This window comes from Neopsephotus bourkii, unplaced genomic scaffold (genome assembly GCF_033783945.1).
Source record: "Neopsephotus bourkii isolate Nb327-2 ecotype Australia unplaced genomic scaffold, CSIRO-AGI_Nbou_v1 NB_1869, whole genome shotgun sequence".
NCBI lineage: Eukaryota > Metazoa > Chordata > Aves > Psittaciformes > Psittacidae > Neopsephotus > Neopsephotus bourkii.
The window spans coordinates 104,774-127,398 of NW_026902342.1; the positions used below are offsets into that span (position 1 = coordinate 104,774).

At 44.0% G+C, this 22,625-nt stretch overlaps 3 protein-coding genes and 1 pseudogene across 3 annotated transcripts in view; 2 read left to right on the forward strand and 2 right to left on the reverse strand.

Moving 5' to 3' along the window:
• The window catches only part of LOC133207349 (olfactory receptor 5F1-like), a 37,043-nt gene extending 23,449 nt beyond the window's left edge, over positions 1-13,594 (forward strand). Inside the window, exon 2 of the mRNA XM_061344153.1 lies at positions 12,549-13,594. Within this exon, the coding sequence (XP_061200137.1) occupies positions 12,549-13,480 (932 nt within the window). The 3' untranslated portion in view covers positions 13,481-13,594. The remainder of the gene's footprint in view (positions 1-12,548) is intronic.
• On the reverse strand, positions 4,803-5,762 carry LOC133207337 (olfactory receptor 5AP2-like). The gene has a single exon (XM_061344140.1). It carries the CDS (start codon positions 5,760-5,762, stop codon positions 4,803-4,805), a length of 960 nt encoding a protein of 319 aa, XP_061200124.1.
• LOC133207338 (olfactory receptor 5AP2-like) lies at positions 8,992-9,943 on the reverse strand (annotated as a pseudogene).
• Positions 13,595-18,291: 4,697 nt separating the features above from the next.
• Positions 18,292-19,348, forward strand: LOC133207350 (olfactory receptor 5J3-like). The gene has a single exon (XM_061344155.1). The coding sequence runs from the start codon at positions 18,295-18,297 to the stop codon at positions 19,231-19,233; it is 939 nt and encodes a 312-aa protein (XP_061200139.1). The 5' UTR covers positions 18,292-18,294; the 3' UTR covers positions 19,234-19,348.
• The last annotated feature ends 3,277 nt before the right edge of the window (positions 19,349-22,625 follow it).

A 22,625-nucleotide genomic window follows, 5' to 3' on the forward strand; every position in this document is an offset into this window, starting at 1 on the left:
TGCTGACCTAGCAATTTTCATATATCTTCCTTGCAATTTTTTCACCTGATCCTAAACAAGGGTTTGACTTGACCTGACTTGGCTTGGACTTGAATCTGCCTCCTCATCCCCAGCTTTCCTGGTGCTCTGGAGCCGTGGTTGAACTCGGCCCAAGTCTCTGTTCCGGCCGTACTTCTCTTGCTCAGGTACTGTGGTGTTCTCTCTCGGCTCTGTTTATAGAGATTCAAAGACAAATCCCTGTGCACTCTCCAGCCTCCTGAAGATTAGAATCCATCACTCTCTGCACCCAACAGCCCAGCCGGTGCTCACTGCTCTGGCAGTCCCTCTTAACCCAGAACATGTCCCTGTATGTGCAAATTAAGAGAGAGGCTTCTCAAGGATGGAAGTAATCAGTTGATTGTTACGTTCAAGTGTTAATATCTTTTTCTTAGTGCCTTCTTGTTTACCAAGTATAACATTACATTTTTATTCTTCAGCAGATTGGCAACACTTTGTTTTGGAAGTAGCTTTGGCACGATGTTTATCTGCTGGTTTTGTGACAAAAGACTCCAGAGCTTCACTGACAGCAAGAACTTTAGTTTCCCCAGCCTCTTCCTTAGGCCTTTAAGCTTGGTTTGGAACCATTTCTGAGTCTTGCTTTCTCCCTACGACTGGCCTGTGCAGCAAGACCACAGACCATCTGATTTATCTACACTCTTTTATTGCCCTTAGTGGTTTTGGTTTTTTTCCCCTGTGTCTTGGTCTTTTCTCATCTACACTTGGCATTAGCACCAGGATTCTTGCTAGTCCTGTCAAAAAAATCTTCCAAAGCTGTCAGCATCTCCAGGTGATAGCTTAAAACCTGCATTATGACTTTCTCTTATTTTCAGAGGCTTCTGCCTTTTCCTGTGATTTAGATGAATTGTAATAATATTACCTAATAAAGTACATTACTTTAATAGGAAAGATGCATGTCTCTCATTTGTGTTAAGCCCTGCTCTGTGATTTCTGTCCCCTTTCTTATCTAAAGGATAAAGCCAGATAAGTTATGTAAAGATAAGATTTCCTTACTAATTTTTAGTTAGATAAGGTCAAGTTCTATCTATTTGAGAAGGCAGCCTTACATGCTCAGGTCTATGTGGGCCACATTTGAATCATCTGATATCAAAGGTCTCTGTACTGCCAAGCTCTAAAGCATTTAATTGTATGGACTCTAGCTCATTTGTTCACCAGAGATAGAATCCACTTTCCCCCTGACCTAGGACAACATCTCCTATCTAGTTGCTGTTTGCCAGAGCAAACAAAAGGGACTGTTCACCATCCATATACTTTACAAATATAAGTTAATTCTTACTCACATAGGTAAGGGAAAGATATTTTCCCCGTCAGTGTGTTTTGGTTTCTTTGAGGCCCAGAAAGCTTTAGGTTACCATTAATTCTCTGTTCAGGATTGTCTTTCCTCTTTGGAAATGAGCTACTGGCTTAATTCTTGCAAGAAATACGCTATTTAGTGTTTCCTGGTGTGTTTAAGCGTGAGCTGGGGATGGACATGGGATGTGGGTGCTTACTGCCAGCTGGAATTCCATTTATCTCAGCACTTATGTAAAAGGTCACTTCAGAAGAATATAAAACACCCCTTAAAATGAATGGGAGGATCCCTTGATGTGCCTAAATTGTCCTTTACAATGGGTGGTCTCAGGACAGTTCATCATCCTGTATTACAAATTATATTATCTACAATTCCTTCCTTGAAGCTGCAGCCTGGGGAAGGATTCCCCCTGATATTCAAAGGTGCAGCTTGAGATCTTGATTCCAACCAGCTTCTTCTCCTTGGAAGGTACAAATGAATACAAGGAATCTTTTGAAACCTGTTTTCTGACTCTTTTTCAGCAAGCAAATGGAAAACTACACTTCCCTTTGCCTCCCAAGCCAGCAGCTTTAATAAAGACCTCACAGGTAAGAGTGAGGAATTTTATTGGAGCTGAGGGACAAGGTCAAGAATCTTGAAAGAAAAATAGGTATTTATCAGTGACAAAGGCTGTAATTGGATAAAGCTGATTGGTGTTTTCTGTGAGGACAAGAGGCCTGGGATAATTGAGGGTAATTTCTTCCAAGTCTGGTGACTGTGAAGTTAAATGAAGTTTGAGGCCCAGTCTCCTCTTGGGTTCCTTCCAATGGAGACGTGATTTGGGGGGGGGGTCTCTTTCTGATTCAATAATGCCATTGGCTTTTGTGCAGGAACTGTGTAAGAACCTACATAAAGTCATGAGGATTAGTGGAAAATCCCATTGTTTCAGTGCCCCATAGGCTTTCTCACTTGACATGAAATCTTCGTGTCCTGGATGATGCAACTCTTCTATGTTGCCAGTGGTTGAAGAACATTCTCCTGCACTTGACCAGAGCCCCCTTCACCTCCTTGTTCTCAGGCTGCAGATAAATGGGTTAAGCATGGGGTTGACCATGGCATAGAGGATGGAAGCCGCCTTATCCAGGCTCCTGTGGCTAGAGGAAGGCTGTAGGTATGTGAAGAAAGTTGACCCATATTAACAAGGCAACAGCCATCAAAGGGGAGGCGCAGGTGTGGAAGCTCTGGCCCTGCTCTGTGCTGGGCACATCCTTCATGTGGAATCCTTTGATGAAGACCTAGGTTTGCTCATAGACTTTCCTAGCAATTGCTGGACCTGACCATGATTCAGGGATTGACTTGATCTGACTTGGCCTGCTCTTGTACCTGTCTTGTCATCACCAACTTGCCGGATGATTTGGAGTCTTGGCTGAACTTGGCCCAGGTCTCTCTTCCTGCCCTGCTTCTCTTGCTCAGGTACTGTGGGATGGTCCCTGCCCACCATGGTGTTCACCTTTGGCTCTGTTTAAAGAGATTAAAGAGAGATCCCCTGTGGTACTGCCCCGGTTTCTGCAAACCAACCTTGGGTGGCATATTTTAGTGTAAGGTGTCCCTGCCCATGGTAGGAGGGTTGGATCTGGATGATCTTAAGGTCCTTTGCAACCCTAACTATTCTATGATTCTATGAAATTAGAACCCTTCTCTGGCTGCACCCAACAGCCCAGCCAGGGCTCACTGCTCTGGCACTTGTCCTCCATTCAGACCATGTCCCTGCATGAGCAAATGTGGAAATAGTGCTCTCAGTGAGGCAAACAGAGTAACCAACTGAGCATTCTATTCAGTGTTATTCTCTGGTCATTAGTATCTCCTCCATTTCCAAATATGCTATTAGAATTATGGTCATTAGTAGATGGGCAGCACTTTTGTTTGGAAATGGGTTTTAGGTCTTAGTAAAGATTCTTTAATCTTTCCAGCTTCAGTGTTTCTTTACTTTGAAGATGCTGAGGTGCCATCTCTAAGAAATGCTCTTTCTCAGTAACTTCAGAGCAGTTTCTGATCTTGTTCTATTCTGTCTCCCAGAAGACAACCCATCTCAAAGGCTGAGGAATTAACAGCTTCAGATGTTTAACTTACGAAATTACTAAAGAAATTCTTCAGTCACATCTGAAGGGGAGAAAAAACAAGATAGCCATGGGGTGATGTGCCCAATGAGGCTGCTGGCAGCGTATCCCAGCCATCTAAGGTATAAAGTACTAAACGATAAAGACAGGAGTCTCTGGTAGATGCAGCCAAACATTGACACCCAAAACCCTTGTCCTGGGTTTAGCAGTGGCAGTCATTTTTCTCTTTCTTGGTAGCTGGTGCAGTGCTGTGTTTTGACTTTCGGGCTGGGAACAGAGCTGAAAAAAAAGATGTTTTGGTTTGGCCAAGGACTTTGTGAGCCTCATGCTCTGCCAGGGAGGAGGGGAAGCCGGGAGGAAGCAGAGACAGGACACCTGACCCAAACTGACCAAAGAGGTATTCCATACCACAGCACGTCATGCCCTGGGGGGAACAGAGAGTTACCCGGAAGGGCTAGGTGGACTGCAGGGTTGGAGGAGGTATCGGTCGGTGCTTGATCGGGCTGGGGGGACAAGTTATCAGTCGCCTGGTGATGGGGTGTTGTATTCTCTTCCCTTGTTATTTCCTTCATCATTACTATTATTGGTGGTAGCAGCAGTGATTTGTGTTACACCTTAGTTACTAAACTGTTCTTATCTCAACCCATGGGAGTTGCATTCTTTCTGATTCTGCTCTCCATCCCTCCAGGAGTAGGGGGAGGGCAAGAAAGGAGGGGAGTGAGTGAGTGAAAGCTGTCTGGCTGGGGTTAAACCACGACAACCCTGTAGAAGTGAACAGTAAGAAAAAGGAGACTTGGAGGATTTACTTCACTGAAGCTCAGATTTGTAAAGCAACCCACGAGGTAAGAAAATCAGTTTTTCCTCAAGATGAAGGTGATTCTGTGCAGTACACTCATGCAGATCCACACACTGAGTCCAAGTCTGTGTGTGTCACATGTAATACCAGTTTTATACATTTTATTTGTGTTCCTGTCACACACATATATATATATTTACACACATACATGCATATTACACAACTTGGAGCTGAGGGATAAGGTAAAGAATCTTGCAAGAAAAGTGGATATTTATCAGTGACAAAAGTGAGAACTTAATCAAGCTGATGGGTGTTTCCTGTGAGAAAAAAGAGGCCTGGGGTAATTCAAGTTAATCTCTTCTGACACACCGGTGGCTGAGAACTGAAACGAAGTTTGAGGTTCCTGCTCCTCTTGGTTTCCTTCCAAGGAAGATGTGATGGGGGTTCTATTTCTCATTAAATGCTCTCATTGAAATTTGTGCAGGAACTGTGACAGAACCTACATAAAGTCATGAGGATTAGTGGAAAATCCCATTTGTTTAGGCTTTCTCACTTGACGCATTCATGTCCTGCATAATACAAGTCCTGTATATTGCCAGTGGTTGAACAACCTCCTCCCACACTTCAGCAGAGCCCCCTTCACCTCCTTGTTCCTCAGGCTGTAGATGAATGGGTTGAACATTGGGATGACCACAGTGTAAAAGATGGAAGCCATCTTATCCATGCTCTCATGGCTAGAAGAAGGTTGAAGGTACATGAAGAAACCTGACCCAAAGAATATGGAAACAGTCATCAAATGGGAGGCGCAGGTGTTGAAGGCTCTGGCCCTGCTCTGTGCTGAGCACATCCTCAGCACTGTGCGGATGATAGAGATGTAGGAGAGCAAAATGACCACGCTCATCCCCACCACGTTGATGATGGCGAGGGCAAAGATGAGCATCTCACTGCTGTGGGTGTCGGCGCACACGAGCTTTAGCATAGGAAATTCATCACAGAAGTAGTGGTCGATGCGGTTGGGACCACAGAAGGAATCTCCAAACACGCACCATGTGGAGATGATGGCACTGAGGAAGGCGAGTATGTAGGATGATGCTATCAGCTGCCAGCAGAAACGGCTGGAGATGATGGTCACATAAAACAGGGGGTGGCAGATGGCAACGTATCGGTCATAGGCCATCATGGCCAGCAGGTGACACTCAACATCAGCCAAGAAACCAAAGGTGAGGAACTGCATCATGCAGCCAAGAAATGAAATGGTTTTGTCCTCTGCTAACAGGTCTGCCAGCATCCTGGGGGAGATGACTGTGGAATAGCAGATTTCAATGAAGGCAAAATGGGTGAGGAAGAAGTACATGGGGGTGTGGAGACTGGGAGACACCCGAACCACTGTGATAATGCTGAGGTTCCCCACCAAAGTGACAATGTAAATCAATAGAAACAAGACAAAAAGAGGAGTCTGCGCATATGGGCTTTCTGTAATTCCCAACAGGATGAATTTAGCCTGAGTGTGATTTCCTCCCATGACCAGGTGTGACCTACCAATGCAAAAGGAAAGAAAACATCAAAATCATTGCAAATAGAAATTCACTTTTGGACCATATTTAACTACAATCAATCACCACTTTAACTGCCATGTTTTGGTGGAATTAATATTTTGTATTGTAACTTTTAAACCCAAATTTTATGATTTTGGTTTTCATTTGAGACATTCAGAAAAGAACAAAGTTAGATGACGCAAAAAATGGGATTTTGTTCTTCTATGCTGGGAAACAAACTATGGATTTCTTGAAGCACCTGATTTTTCAGGTTTGAGTGAAGAATCAGATCTTTATTCACTTTCAGGTTGGAGACAGTTTGTGTCAGAAGACAGCTTAGAGGAACCTCATAGGAGTGCAAGTAAACCTTGGGCAAGAGAAAGTCACATTCCCATTGAAATCGTAGCTTACACATTAATGACCTCCAGACATTTTCCCTTGGCTTTTAATTCTAATGCCAGTCTTAAAATCACATTTATCAAAGTGTTATACATAATTCAAAAAGGGTAAAATTCACATTGCTAAAGTCATGATTTATACCTTTCTGAGATCCAGCATGCTGAAGCATCCTAAACCTATGAGCATTAAGTTGCTTACCTGAAAACAGAGTTGGTGTTTAAACATGCTGATTCCAAAGGCTGATTTGTTAGTGACCGTATTCTGCTGACAATCTGAAATGCTGCATTTCTTTATAACAAAATAAGATTCATCCTCATTTAACTCTTGATTAATTCAGTGCATCTTGCTTTAGCAGCCTATGTAAAAGAAAAACAACCTACATAAGCCAATGCTCCCTCTTCTTATAGAGAAAACCCACATTGCCTGTTTTCTGACACACCTTTACCAAAGAGGACCCGAGGACACGCAGAAGCAAGCCCACTGCCTAAATTCAGGTGAGGCTCTGCTTTGTCTTGGTGTTACCTCCTGTGCCTTCCTTCTGCCACTGAGTGATGTGAGACAAGGATTTATCCCCAGTGCAGCAGAGAACATCTACGTACCAGCATCACCTCTGTTAAGCACCTGATGTGAAGAGATGTGAGCTCCTGCCAGACTCCAAGAGCCCAGCTTGTGGTGCTGGGGCTGTAAATACAGTTGCATGTGCTCTCCTGGGAGGAAGCCTCCAGGGCTGCTCATGATTTACCAGGGGAAAACAGAGAAAAGGAAAAGCAAAGGGTGTGAAATCACCTCTGAAAGGCATTGTGGTGCTTGGGCATCTGAGAGTCATGGAGGGCATGAGCTGTCCCTGAGGACAGCTACACAGCATCAGCAGTAATGAGCAGCTCATAGGATGCTTCTGACATACTTATGGACTATACAAGCATTCTGTCTGTCATTGCCAACAGAATGAGAATGGGTTTAGAGACATTTCAGATCTTGCAGATGGTCCCTAAATGGGACATGAAGCACAAGTGACTCCTTCTATGGAGCTGCTGATATCCCTCTCTGAACACTTGAGTGCCCAGTTTTCCAGCCCTAGTAGGATTATCCACATACAGTGTCTGGATGGCCAACAGCTGAGCTGGTGCTTTAGGGCTTCCACTGTAATCAAGGGTGAGAAAGGGGCATTTTGAGACAGGGAAGAATTGTCCCAGGGTGAACTAATAGGTCTTTATCCTCCTAAGCAGCCTCACCTGGGGCTCCATCCCCACCATCTGCCCATTTGCCCACCATCTCTATTTAAGCTCCTCCCAGGGAAGTTGGGCTGGTTTTGAGTTTTTGTTTCCATTTTTGCAGGAGTTGTGCACATTTATGTAATTCTTTGATGGTGACCAAAGCTTGCTCATGTATCTTCCTAGCAATTGCTGAACCTGACCCTGATCAGAGGATTGATTTGACCTGTGTTCACTTCGTTTGGCTTGGTCTTGGACCTGCTTCATAATCCCCAACTTGCTTGACATCCTGGAATCGCGGCTGAACTTGGCCCAGGTCTCTCTTCCTGCCCTACTGCTTTTGCTCAGGTACTATGGGATGGGTCCTGCACCCCATGGTGTTCTCCTTTGGCTCTGTTTAGATAGATATAGGAGACAAACTCCCGTGGCAGTCTACAGGCTCCTGCAGACTAGAGTCCATCACCTTCTGCACCCAACAGCCCAGCCATGCTCACTGTTCTGCCAGTCCCTCTCCATCCAGACCATGTCACTACGTGGGCAACTTAGTAGATAGTCTATTCAGTGAGGGAAATTAGAGTGAGAAATTGAACATTACACTCAAGTGTTATTTTTTTGGTCCGATTTCAAAGGCCTCTGTCCTTCCTAACTTTTCAGCATTTAAGTGCATTGATTGTGGCTCCCTCCTTGACCACAAGTAGATGACACTTTTGCCCCAGACCTAAGTCACCATCAACAGGCTTAATTTGGAAGTGACATAGATAATTTGATTTTCCCTGGTGTGCTTTAGCATGAGCTAGGCATGGACATGGGATGTGGGTGCTTATTTCCAGCTTATTTCCATTTATCTCACCATTTAAGTAAATAGGACTTAAGATGAATGTACTGCACCCCTTAATACGAATGGCATGAGCCCTCAATGTGCCCAAATTCTCCTTACCACTGGGTGGTCTCAGCACAGTTCATCATTCTGAGTTATGAATTCCATTGCTTACAATTCCCTTCTCTGAAGTGAAATCTCTTGTGAAGCTGCAGCCTGGGGAGGGATTCCCCTTGGCATTCAAAGGTGCAGCTTGAGACCTTGATTCTTACCTGCTCCTTCCTTTGAAAGGCACAAACAAATGCAACGAATCTTTTGAAACCTTTTCTCTGACTCTTTTTCAGCAAGCAAATGTAAAACTGCACTTCCTCTTCCCTCCCACCCCAGCAGCTTTAATAAAGAACTCATAGGTAAGAGGGAGGAATTTTATTGGAGCTGAGGGACAAGGTCCAGAATCTTGCAAAAAAAACACCACAAAACATATTTATGAGTGACAAAAGCTATAATTGAATAAAGCTGATTGGTATTTCCTGTGAGGAAAAGAGGCCTGAGATAATTCAGAGCAATTTCTTCATATAGGCTAGTAACTGCAAAGTAAATTGAAGTTTGAGATTCCTTCTCCTCTTGATTTCTTCCAGGGACGATGTGATGGCTGGGTCCATTTCTCATTCAATACTGTCACTGACTTTTGTTCAGAAAATGTGGAAGAACCTACATAAAATCATGAGGGTTAGTGAAAAATCCCAGTGTTTTAGTGCCCCATAGGCTTTCTCATTTGACATGAAATCTTCATGTCCTGGATGATACAACTCTTTTATGTTGTAACTGGCTGAAAAGCCTTCTCCTGCACTCCACCAGAGCCCCCTTCCCCTCTTTGTTCCTCAGGCTGTAGATGAATGGGTTGAGCATGGGGTTGACCATGGCGTAAAAGATGGAGTCCACCTTATCTAGGCTTATCTAGGAGGTTGTAGATACATGAAGAATCCTGTCCCAAAGTACATGGAAACAGCCATCAAATGGGAGGCGCAGGTGTTGAAGGCTCTGGCCCTGCTCTGTGCTGAGCACATCCTCAGCACGGTGCGGATGATAGAGATGTAGGAGAGCAAAATGATCACACTTGTCCCCACGATATTGATGGTGAATAAGGCAAAGAAGACCATCTGATTGGTGTGGGTGTCAGAGCACACGAGCTTTAGCACAGGGACTACATCGCAGAAGAAGTGGTCAATGCTGTTGGGACCACAGAAGGAACCTCCAAACATGCACCATGTGCAAATGATGGCACTGAGGAAGGCGAACAGGTAGGATGATGCTATCAGCTGCCAGCAGACACGGCTGGAGATGATGGTCACATAAAGCAGGGGGTGGCAGATGGCAACGTGCCGGTCATAGGCCATCATGGCCAGGAGGTGACATTCGGCATTTGCAAGGAAAGCAAAGGTGAGGAACTGCGTCATGCAGCCAAGGAAAGAAATGTTTTTCTTCTCTGCTAACAGGTCTGCCAGCATCCTGGGGGAGATGACTGTGGAATAGCAGATTTCAATGAAGGCAAAATGGGTGAGGAAGAAGTACATGGGGGTGTGGAGACTGGGAGACACCTGAACCACTGTGATAATGCTTAAGTTCCCCACCAAAGTGACAATGTAAATAAATAGAAACAAGACAAAAGAGGAGTCTGCGCACAAGGGCTGTCTGTAATTCCTAATAGGATGAATTCAGTCTGGGTTTGATTTCCCACCATGACGTGTCGTTACCTGCTGAGGCAAAAGGAAGGGCAACATAACACCTTTTAAAAGTGGCAATTCACTTTTGGACCATATTTAACTCCAATCACTCACCATTTTAACTGCCACATTTCAGTTGAATTCTTATATTTTGCTATATTTTTAACACCAAATTATATGTTTTTTGGTTTTCAGTTAAGGTATTTATAAAAGAACAGGAAGCACACTGAAGCAACGAATGACATTTTTGGTTTTCTATGCTGAAACACTTAAAACAATAGATTTATTTAGGCATTTTTGGACCATATTTTAATCCAAACAATGACCAGTTTAACTGCCAAATTACTGTATATTCTACTGTATTTTCTAACCCAAATTATATACATTTTATGTTATACAGTTGAGGTATCTTGAAAAGAACAGGGACCGCATTCAAGGAACAAATGGTATTTTCAATGTTAGGACTCTTAAAACTATGGATTTATTCAAGCACGTATGTTTTCAGCCACTGCTCACTGTTCTGCCAGTCCCTCTCCATCCAGACCATATCACTGCACGGGCAAAATTGGAGATAGTCTATTCAGTGAGGGAATTAGAGTAATCAATTGATATTTCTACTTGAGTGTTATTCTCCGGTCATTAATATCACCTCCATTTTCCAAATATAATAGTAGAATAATGTTTTTGAGTAGGTGGGTAACACTGTGGTTTGGTAATGGGTTTCCAGTCTTAGTAAAAGCTCACAAAGCTGTCCAGCTTGAGTGTTTCTGTAGTTACAAGGTGCTGAGATGTCATCACTAAGAGATGCTCTTTGTCAATAACCTCACAGCAATTTCTGATTTCAGTGTATTCTGGCTCCCAGAAGACAGCCCATCTCATGGGTTGAGGCAGTAATAGCTCCAGATGTCTAACTTGTGAAGTCACTAAGGCAACTTTCCAATTATATTTGAAGGGGGGAGAACCAAGGTTAGCATGGGGTGATGTGCCCAGTGAGACTGCTGGCAGCTTATCTCAACCATCTAAGCTGGAAAGCAATAAATAGCAAAGAAAGGAGCCTCTGGGAGACACAGCCATACATGGCCAGCCAACACCATGTAGAACTAAACAGAGAAAGAAAGGAGACTTGGAGGATTTCATGGAATGGTGAAGCACGGCATCATAGAATCACAAAATTTCTTCTCTGAAGCTCTGATTTATAAAGCAAGCTACAAGGTGGAAAAATACTATCGAGACAGAGATGCTTCTGTGCAACAGTCATGCAAATGGGCAAGGAAGATCTGCTTAGAGGCAATGCCATAGGAATGTAGCAGTGATTGCCACAGAAGCTTAAATTGCTTTTTCTCTTTGCAAGCATCTCCTTGCTTATCGGTAATGGTTATACTGGGACAAATATAAACATGTACAGAAGAAATGTCTAATATCTTATGTATTTACCCCCTCTCCTGACACAATCCTTTTTGGGGATGTATTTTATCCTATTTAAGAGATCAGCATAGACAATTTCAATTGGATATGCTCTATTTGTCTGTATTGTTGCCTTTCTAGCTCCCCTCAGCAATGACAAGGTGCAGGTTCTGTCTTTGAATGATTTCCTTGGAGTAAGGAATAAGAGATAGGCACAATAATAGCTCAGCCTGAAAGAGGCTGGGTCTTCAGCGGGAAGCCAGAAGTGGCATCTCAGGTACTGTTTTGGGGGATGGTGGTGGAACTAGATTTAAACTACCTTCAAATGTCTGTGTTTGAGACACATGGTTGTGTTATAAATCCTTTCTAAAAGGAAGTTTTACTTCCTAACCTTAATCTGGCATGAAATCAGTTGCTTGAAAGTATTTGCTGTTTGCTTAAAATGTAAGTTGAATGATAGAAATTAAAGGGAAAAGCACATTTTTAACAAATCACCAGTGAAGCTGGAAGATACTGGAGAAGGAAAGATAAATGCATATGCCCTTCTGTCTCTTCTATGTATTTATTCTTATGAGATGAGAGCAGCTATTGAAATGCAGTTTAGCCCCCAAAGTAGCCACTAACCTTGTTATTAATCAGTTGTTTTTAATGAAAACCAACATATTGCTTTTGTTTCTGAGCATTTAGACTAAGGAGCAACAAATTCAGACTCTGAGCTACCTGGGGTAATGAAAAGTGTGAAAAGAGTTTCTGGGACATCTTCAACCTGAAAAGCAGCATGAAAGTTAATATTCCTTTACTTTGTGTATTATCACAACAGTCAACATGAGCTGCTCTTCCCTGAATGTGGAGAAAACTGCAGGCAGATGGAAACATAGTGAAGACCATGGTGATGGCCAAGGGAAAACTTGTTTTGCTGGCTTCAGACTTCCTTTGAAATCAGCGTGTGAAGATAGAAGATATATTCAAAGCTTGGTTTAAGAGCTTGAGTGATAGATGTAGTCAGTGACTCCCTGCATGGGCAGGTGGTTGTGGACCATCTAAGCATCCTGCCAACCTGCCTGGCAGTGTTTCATTAGAGAACGTCTTCATTATCTACAGAGTACAGGATTAAACCCCACTAATAATTAAGCAAGGGATTAAGCCATCATAACCAAGGTCATGCAAACCACCCCGCTGCCTGGGAACTGGAAGCCTCTTGGACACTGATGGCTTGGGAAAACTGGACTACGGTGACAGAATTTGTTTTCAAGGGGTTCACAGATTGCCTCGACTTCCAGGTTACACTCTTTGTGTTTTTCCTGTTCATCTATGTCACCACCATGATAGGAAACCTTAGCATCATTGCTGCAGTCTGGCTCGATTCCCAGCTTCAAAGCCCCATGTACTTCTTCCTCGGCCACTTGTCCTTCTTGGATCTGTGCTACTCCTCCGTGGTGACACCCAAAATGCTGCTGAACCTCTTGTCTGAGAGGAAGACTATTTCTTTTGTTGGCTGCTTCCTGCAGCTCTATTTCTATGCTGCTTTTGCAATCACAGAGTGCTACCTCCTGGCTGGGATGGCATATGACCGCTATGTTGCCATCTGCAACCCCTTGCGTTACCCCATCCTCATGTCCAAGAAGGTCTGTGTTTCCCTCTTAGCTGGGTCCTATGCAGTTGGGCTTTTTAATTCAGCCGTCTTCACAGGCTTTGCATTGAGGCTGTCCTTCTGTGGCCCCAATGTCATTGACCACTTCTTCTGCGATGGGCCACCACTCTCAAAGTTGGCGTGCTCTGATACTTCTCTCAGCCAAGTGTTGCTATTTGCTTTTGGGGGCTTCAATGAGGTCACCACAATAGCAGTCATCCTCATCTCCTATGGCCACATCCTCTTCACCGTCCTGAAGACAGGCTCTGTACTGGGCAAAGCTTTTGGTACCTGTGCATCCCACCTAGTGGTTGTAACCATCTTCTATGGGACCCTTATCTTTATGTACCTACGGCCCAGTTCCAGCTACAACCTGGGTAGGGACAAAATAGTTTCTGTCTTTTACACCATGGTGACCCCAATGTTGAACCCTTTCATCTACAGCCTGAGGAACAAGGAGGTAAAGAGTGCTCTGAAGAGAACAATGGGGAGAATGATGATTTCCCTGCCAGAGTGGTAAATGGTTTGACACTTGGGCAGTAATGGGAATGGGGTTGGTGTTTTAGAGTCTTTTTGAGGTTGGAGAGAAGCTGTGATAATACTTCTATATATTATTGTCCATTTCGTAGACCAGCTTTATCGATGTGGGATTAATTTGCTATACGTTTGCCTCTTGATAGTGTATTTCATAATAGGAGAAACACGTACTCACTGAAGAGCCACCAAAGGTTGATTTGTGATGAAACATGCTAAAATGTCCAGCTTGTTCCCGGATATTTGGAGGCAAGAAGAAATACTTCAAATGATTTTGTTTGTGTAAAGGATTGGACAGTGATGGTTCCTAAATGTACTGTTCAGTGGGATTGTTCAGTACACATATTCAAACTTAATGTAGAGTAAAGCCATGTTGCATTAGTTATAATCAAACTCTTATTTCTACTTTTATTCTCTCTTTTTCCTCTAAGCATGTAGTTCTCTGTATCTACAAGATCATTAGTTGTGGGATTTAACTGGCCAAAAGTGGAGTTTAATAAGTAGACATCACATCTGATCTCAGTCTCCCTCCTTAGAAGGAACTAAAGACCTTGGCAAAACCATCATGGGAAATGGCTCAAGTGAATGATGGTGCATAAAGACACAATAAAGATATATAAAGATATCAGCTGCATATAGAACACGTATCATGATTCTGACATATTTAACTTCAGGACGTCTGAATTTCAGGTGGCTAAGGCCCACCCAGCCTATGGGTCATGGCACTTCCTTAGGTCAGATTTCAGTTCTATATAACTTCAGTGGGTATTTTATTTCAAACTCCTTCTTTCCATTACCACCTTCATTATAAGAGGAAAATTAATAGGCTCAAAACATCCTCAGACACAACAGAGCTGATACAAGATGAGGAATTTAGTGATAAACACTTTGAAGGTTTATACCTAATAACCTGATGACTGTGTACCTGATTTCTACAAGTTGTTTTTCCTCCCTGTCATGCTGTTGTAAGAAGCAAAATGAGTTTATTCTGGCAATAATGGGAATATGTGTTTTTATTTGCCTTTTCAAGGAAGGAGAGTGTGTTTTGAGCTGTACCTGGAGGACTGGTAATAAAGTGGGAACAAACAGGAATCATTGGTGAAAGTGTTAGCACAGAAACTCCCCAAATATAAACCCTGCTGTTAAAATATTGCCATTTGTAGAAGCTAAACTCAACGAAACATCCATCTGGGGTCAACACAGCTGTCTGCATTGCTCTTCTCCATCCATATTTGTGTTTGTTGGTTCTGGTTGTGCTGGTGCCATTGATGGTTTCCTCCAGAAGCTCATGGGTTCCAGTGAGTCCTGCAGTGTTTCTCAGCCATTCCTTTGGCCAACTGAACGGTACCACTGGAGTTCACAGACTGGAAGATAACCTGGGACACCCATAGCTCATGTGTCAGTCTGTATGTCACGCTGACCTGGAGCAAGGTGAGCCCAAACCCATCTCATTTGTCCATCTCTCAGCCAGTCCTCTAGACTCTCAGTGATACAAATCACTGTGTCACTCAGTGACAGTCTCCCCAGGGAAGTGGTGGATTCCCTAACATTGGACACTTCAGCTTCAGCTGGAGAAGGTGCTGGAACACCTAACTTAGATCATGCTTTGCCTAGAAACGTTGGACCAGATGATCCTTGAGGTCCCTTCCAAACTGGTGTTCTCTGGTTCTGATGGAGAACTTAGTCTGTTCATGTGACCATGTGTGGGTCTTCTCTGGACATGGCAAATCCTCCCTTGGGCTACACAGACTCTATTGATCCATCCAATTCCCCCTGAGATATCATAGGATGTATGGACACAGGTCTGGCAGGCATGGCTTGTGTCCTTTAGGGTAGCCAGAGGGATGCATGGTAGGTCTCTGATAGTCCTGGACATCCATATCTAAACAGCTAAGCCACCACCTTCATTTCTACTGACTGCAGAGACTCTTGGCAGTTAGCTCATATACCAATGCTTAATGCTGTTGGCAACTAATGGATGAATAAATTGCACATTTGGATCAAACATGATCCAAATATGGCTCTGTTCATGCTGTCAGTCTAATCTCAAAGCATGGGCTTGTATTATTTAAAGGGAAAACTCAGCTATACTGAAAGAAACTGTGTGAATTTTAACCCCACAGAAAAGTTCCAGACACTGGAAGAATCTGATGTCTATTGAGTGTTTTGAGCAGAGAGAAATGACACTGAAGTTACCATGAACATACTATCAATTTCCTGCTACACCCCTCCAAAAACCTTTGCAGAAAGAACTGGATTAACATCATCCCTTTTCAAAACAGGTTGTAATGAAATGGGTTTGGTCTTGCAATAGAGGTGGAGCAGTGGAATGACCTGGCTCTGTGCAAAAAGGAGTCAAAAATGGGTAGCTGAGATACTCCTGGAAGTACCTGGAGCATAGTAAAAAGGTCCAATGGACCATCAGTCATGTTCTGACAAGTCGGCCCTGGATAGACCCCCCCTGTTCTTAACCATCAGTAGCCTTTCAGGCTCATTTAGGGCTTGGAGGCTTGGGTCAGCCTTCATCTTCTATAATCCCAGTTGTCTGCTCCAGGCATCCATCCAGAGGTAATTACCTAAACTTCTTGCAGCAGGTGTTTCAGATAATTGACATAGATTGCCCTTTGGGTGCACCTTCTCACCTCCCCCTTGATTCTTCAAAAGGGCTTGTGAAGAACAACCTGTGCTTGTTTGGATCTCTACCTTTCCTGTCCCTGGAGGCTGCTGAGAGGTGTAACAGGTTAGAGATCTTTGTGACAATAATTAGAAGAGATTTTCCATCAGCCTGTGTGCATAGCTAAGAGATTTTGCATTAACCTGTGACCATGGCTAAGCCTTTATTAGTAGTTTAGGCTGTTGTGACTCATGGGTTCTTATTCAGGGGCCAGCAATATCCAACCAAGTTTCATGTGTCTTAGAACCCTGAATTGTAGCCAAACCCGTGACAAACACTTGTTCCCAAGTGTTTGTGCCAGTTGCCTGCAAAGACCTTCAGGGAGAGATATAAAAGCAGCACATTGCTGCAAGTGAAGAACTTCATCTGATGAAAATAGGCTGGAAGCTCTTGAAGGTTCAGGAAGAGACAATTTGTTTGGCAGCTGGGAGGATGCCTTCAAGAGATAATCCCCTCGATTTGCTGTGCAGATATCCAGTGTCATCTAATGTGGGAGAGAACTTGCAGCTGTAAGAGGTGACCCCCATCCACAGGTATGTGAGACCATAACCATGAAAGGTCCAAGTTAGCCCTGCTCTGGTAGAAATCATTGCAGCAACTGGGGAGGCTGCTCAGATTTATGCCAGGTAAAGATTTGTTTCTCTGTGTTGGTTTAAAGAGGTTAAATATTCCTTGTGGGATGTATTCATAGAATCCCAGCCTGGTTTGGGTTGGAAGGGAGCTTAAAGCTCATCCAGCTCCAACCCCTGCCATGGGTAGGGACACCTTCCGCTAAAGCAGGTTGTTCCAAGCCCCTGTGTCCAACCTGGCCTTGAGCACTGCCAGGGCTGGGGCAGCCACAGCTTCTCTGGGCACCCTGTGCCAGCGCCTCAGCACCCTCACAGGGAAGAGCTTCTGCCTCAGAGCTCATCTCAGTCTCCCCTCAGGCAGGTTCAAGCCATTCCCCTTGGCCTGCCCCTACAGACCCTTGTCCAAAGCTCTTCTCCATCTTTCCTGTAGCCCCTTACGCACTGGTCAGATATCATTCTGCTTGTGGTAGGTTTAAGGAGCCTTGGAGAAGAAGAGAGGAGAAAACTCTCAAGGAAATATTAACCTAGCCACTGACCCTGAAGTAGTGATATTCACTTTAAAATGTAAAGGATATTTCTACAAAGAAATATTCTGCTGATGGAGAATGGATCTTCACCTCGTCTTCTGGTCCTGACACTCATCTGGTGGGGTAAGGTTTTTACCCTCATCTTTAATCCTGTAAAGATTTAGTTGTTTTATTGTGAACCTTCATGTTATCAGGGACAGAAACGTGTAATTCACACTTTCATGAGTGTGAGCAGCTTAACTTAGTGTCTAACTTAGACAACCAGATTTGAATGAGTTTGGCTTAGCACAGCTCAATGGTCTCATCATGGTGTTGAGTCCTGCTAATTGTATACTCTCTCTATTGTACTAAGGGAATAACATCTGCAGACCCAAATTTTGCTCGTGGTCTCCTGGCTTCACCTCCCCAAGGTTTCCAGGACTGCCATATTAAACTCTTCATGTCCTGAATGAGTTTTAGGGTCATGCAGCACCCCTTCCCTTCTCCTGCCTTAATTCCCAGCAAATTAAAAGCTCTTTTTCCTTCATCTCAGTGACTTTTCCAAAACTACCAAAGGAAAGCTACGGTATTTTTTGGCTTATATGAGTTATAGCCAGAAGCTGCTGCCAAGATCAGAGCTGTCTTCAGAGAAACTTGATCACAGGAGATCAAGGGCAGAGCTGATGGCTTGGTCTGTGTCACATCAAACCCTCTCTGCTGCTGTAGCCATTGGTCTCATCAAATTGTAGGTACCAAAATGGGATCCAGTGATACAAATGAACCTGCTCAAAGGTGTCTGGGGAGGCTCGGATGCTCTCACTTCAGAAGGGGCCTCCTCTTTCCTTGGGTTGTATAAGAGGGCAAACTTGGAGCAGATGGCCCCAGAGCAGTCCATTCCACTGTAGCTCCCTGGAAATGAACTGTGGGGATGGCCTCGGTGCACAGGGTGCCAATTGTCAAGTTATCCCATTCCAGTTCAAATAAAGGCATGGTTTCCACTGTCCTGTATTTTCCAGACTTTTTCCTTCTTTGGCAGATACAAAAGCCCTGAATGGCAGAGCAGAATCACACCTCAGCAGCAGAGTTCATCCTCAAGGGTCTCAGTGACCAAGTGGAGATGAAGGCAGCCCTTTTTGTGCTGCTGCTGCTCATCTACACCATCACCCTTCTGGGCAACACAGGGATAATTGTAGCCATCCAAGGTCACCCACAGCTCCACACATCCATGTACTTCTTCCTGGGCAGCCTCTCCATTGTTGACATCTGCTTCTCCTCTGTGGTAGCCCCCAGGACTTTGGTGAACTTCCTATTGGAGAAGAAGACCATTTCCTTTGCTGGCTGTATGGGTCAAGCTTTCTTCTACATTGTGTTTGTGACAACTGAGTGTTTCCTGCTGGCTGTCATGGCCTATGACCGGTACGTGGCCATCTGCAACCCCCTGCTCTACTCCTCTGTCATGACTCGGAGGTTATGTGTGCGGCTGGTGGTAGGGTGCTACATTGGGGGTGTCCTGAACTCCATCATTCAGATGACCTTCATCATCAGGCTGCCCTTCTGCAGCTCCAATGTCATCAACCACTTCTTCTGTGATGTTCCTCCTCTCCTGGCTCTGTCCTGTGCCAGCACGTACATCAATGAGATGATCCTCTTCTCCTTGGCTGGTGTCATTGAGCTCAGCACCATCTCTGCCATTCTGGTCTCCTACGTCTTCATCTTCTTTGCCATCCTGAGGATCCGTTCTGCTGAGGGCAGGAAAAAAGCGTTCTCCACCTGCGTGTCCCACCTGATTGTGGTGACCATGTTGTATGGAACAACCATCTTCATGTATTTACGCCCTAGCTCTAGTTACTCCCTGAACACTGACAAAGTGGTCTCCATCTTCTACACGGTGGTGATCCCCATGCTCAACCCCCTCATCTACAGCTTGAGGAACAAAGAGATGAAGGATGCTTTGAGGAGAACAGCAGAAAGAATCACAGTCAGGCTTTGAAAACCCTGATCCAGGGATGTGGGTAACAGGAGGCTTTGTCCCAGAGGCTGTGGAACCTCCACCCATGGACACGTTCAGAAGCTGCCTGAATGAGGTCAGGGGCAACCTGATGTGACCATGACTAGCATGACCATGACTAGTCACTGATGTGACTCTGACCAGCAGGACATTGTTATTGTTCAGAAGGGCCATCTAGGAGGTCACTGTTCCTATGACTGGCAAATTATACACATAAGCACATATGTATGTGTGTATATATATAAAAACACAATATTAAATGCATCCTAAACTATATATTTATATATAACACAATCTATTCTTGTGTTAAATGTGAACACCAATACACACGATACTAATTTTCCTTGCCCCAGTTTAGTTGGGGTCTCAGTGATTTATAGGGTGTGTAGGGCCTAACTGGTATGGGCTTTTCCCAGGAAGGATGGAAACCGAAGATCTGAATGGGTGAACTGATGTTTTAATGCAGTTATGGAGCAGTGGGATATTGTGCATGAGTCAAGTGAAATGCAGATTCTTCACCAGGCCTGTGTTTGGAACCAGGCTGCTGAGTTAAATCACAGTCAAATTGGGCTTTGCCTCCTCTTTTCAGGCAGCTGCAGAACTTCACCCTTTCATTTTTCCTCCTCAGGTTCTGCCTTTCTCAAAGCCTTTAAGCGAAGCTCTAAGGAGTTTTCTAATTTATACCCACAGTGGTTTGTTAAAACAAAGGCAAGAATGTTATCAGGAGAGTTGCACTTTGGTTTGAGGCAATGGGGATTAAAGAAACCCAAAGCAAACGTGGACACACACAGACACCCTGAAACAACAGGAAAATCGAAGGTAATGAAAAAAACCAACCAGAAGTCTTTATTTCCTATGCAAGAAGTAATTCCTCACACAAATTGCAGCTCCCCCATATCCTGGTTGCTATAAAATCGCAATGTCACCAGGGGGAACAGTCCCACAGGGTTTCCCCACGCACCCAAAACTTCTGTATTTCTTTGGCAGCTCATCACTCAAAGGTGAGAGATGTCCCTGATCCGATTGTTGTTAACAAGCTCCTCGGGGAAGGAATTTGGAGACGATGGGCTGATAGGAAGGAAAAGGCTTGGCTAGGTCCTGGATGGGGATTTTCCACCTGTGGTCACTTGAGCTGTAGCATCACCAGTGGGAAAGACACTCCTTAATACAGGGGAAAATAACCCAAACAGGGATGTGATCCTGGCGAGCAATAAGAAATAAGTCTTTATTCTTTATTTATACTTTATTCTTTATCCTTTATTCTTTATTTGTACTTTATTCTTATTCTTTACTAAAGTTACCAGCCTGAAGCTGACTCTTACTGTTGCCAGCAGGACATGACAGTATCCACATATGCCTGCTCTTTAGATGCCCATTTCCCCTTCAAAGCTGCATTTCATCTACTTCTGAACAAAATCCATTCCTTTTCCTGTATGATTTTTGTTCCTTCTTGGTACCATTGCTCTCTGTGGTCACCTCCAAGAGGTGCAAAATGGTCACAGGAGTCCCTTTAGGTATCAAAAGGCAGAAGATTTGAAATAAGTGGCTAGAAAATTGTGGATCAGGATTTCTTATACATCACCACCATCTGTTGGACGTTGTTGGGAATTTCCACTCTTTTTTATTTAAGGTAAAACCTTTTTCTTACTTGCTGGGAAGCTTTGGGTAGCCAAGTGGCTTGTTCTTGCCCAGGAAACTGAGAAATAATAGATAAATGAACAAAGGCCATCATGTTGCATCTACAGTTGGCTGAACCTATGTAGACAGTTTATTTTCTGACCCTGTTAAAGCAATGTCAAATGGTTTAACAGCTTCAAAGGCCCCTCACATTTAGAAATGATGCTTTAAACCATGCTTTTCCTAATGCAGTTCTTGGCTGAGATTTCAGGTTGTATGAAATGTAGATTAATGTAGAATCATAGAGTGGTTTGGGTTGGAAAGGACCCTGGTTCCAACCGCCTGCCATGGTCAGAGACACTACACACCAACATCCTTGTAGGCCCTGTCAGACACTGGAAGTTGCCCTGAGGTCTCCACACAGCTTCTCTTCTCCAGGCTGAACAGCCCCAGTGTTCTCAGCCTGGCTCCATAGAGGAGCTGCTCCAGCCCCTGAGCATCCTCGTGGCCTCCTCTGGACTTGATCCATGTCCTTCTGATGTTGAGGATATCAAATTCACTCTGCCTTTTAAATTTGTTTTTCTCTTAAATAGTCTGGGCTATCCATACACAATTTGACATGCTAATTCCTGGTATTTTAAATGATTCCCTTCTCCATCAGTTGTTTCCTATAGATCCACAGATCCCTCTCAGAAGGTGTCCCCATTGCACATCTTTACTCCTGACAAAGCCATCCCAGATTTTATAATGAAAGCAAATGAAAACACATCAGATCTCAGAACAGGTAAGGTCTCAACCTTTATCCCATGTAGGTGAAGGATTTAATTCCTTGTTGTTGATGTATGTAAGTCACACCCATCACCACCTAAATAATCCCAGGGGAGCAGCTGGGATTATTTAGGTGCTCTCTGATGCTGAATGAAACGGGTGAGGATGCCTATACAGTAACCAAGTTCTTGGGTTACTGGTGGATCTATCCTGGTAACCTGCATGGGGTAGGAAACCCTCCTTTTGTTATGGAACATTAAGTGCTAGGCAGGAATAACCAGGGTCACTCCTTACTAGGGCTTTCTGGGAGCAAAGAGGTGACTTCTGTCCTTTCCTAGAAGGCCCTGCAGCCCCCTCTCATCTTTGGGAGCACAGTAACGGAAGCATTTCTGATTGAAAAGTAAAGGCAGCTGCATCAAAATGAAAAGGAAGTTGTGTTTTTATATTTTCATTCTAAGTATCTGCATAAACTGAGATAAAGGAGAGCTGGATTTCTCCTCCACCGAGGGAACGCTTCTAAGAGTGCTTCCCAAGAGGTAATCTTGTTTTTGAATATGGATATGACACACTACATACTGCTATGTACCGAACCACCTTTGGGGATTTCTGAAGCTTGTATAAAACTCTTAAAGGCAACAATTTTGGGCTGGTATTGTTCAAATAACACCTTCTGGTGCCATTAACTTTAAAACCTGTTGGGTGTATCCTGACCTGGCTCTTGAGAGCTCTTTGGGCTGACCCTTGCCAGGTCTGACAGCTCCCTGGCAGTTAATATGTAATCCCCTGACTTGTGTTATCCCTGGCTCTGTGAATACCACAAAGGACAATGCTCTGGAAGGACGAGTAGATGCTGTATGGGAGAAGACAGAGCAGCATTACCCTTCTAGCTGGAGCCTGGAGAAGCTGTGAGTATTAAAACCCATTTCAACTGGATCTGAGAGCAAAGAGGAAGAAATCCCTGATATGAAAACCCTGCTTTGTCCTGTGGT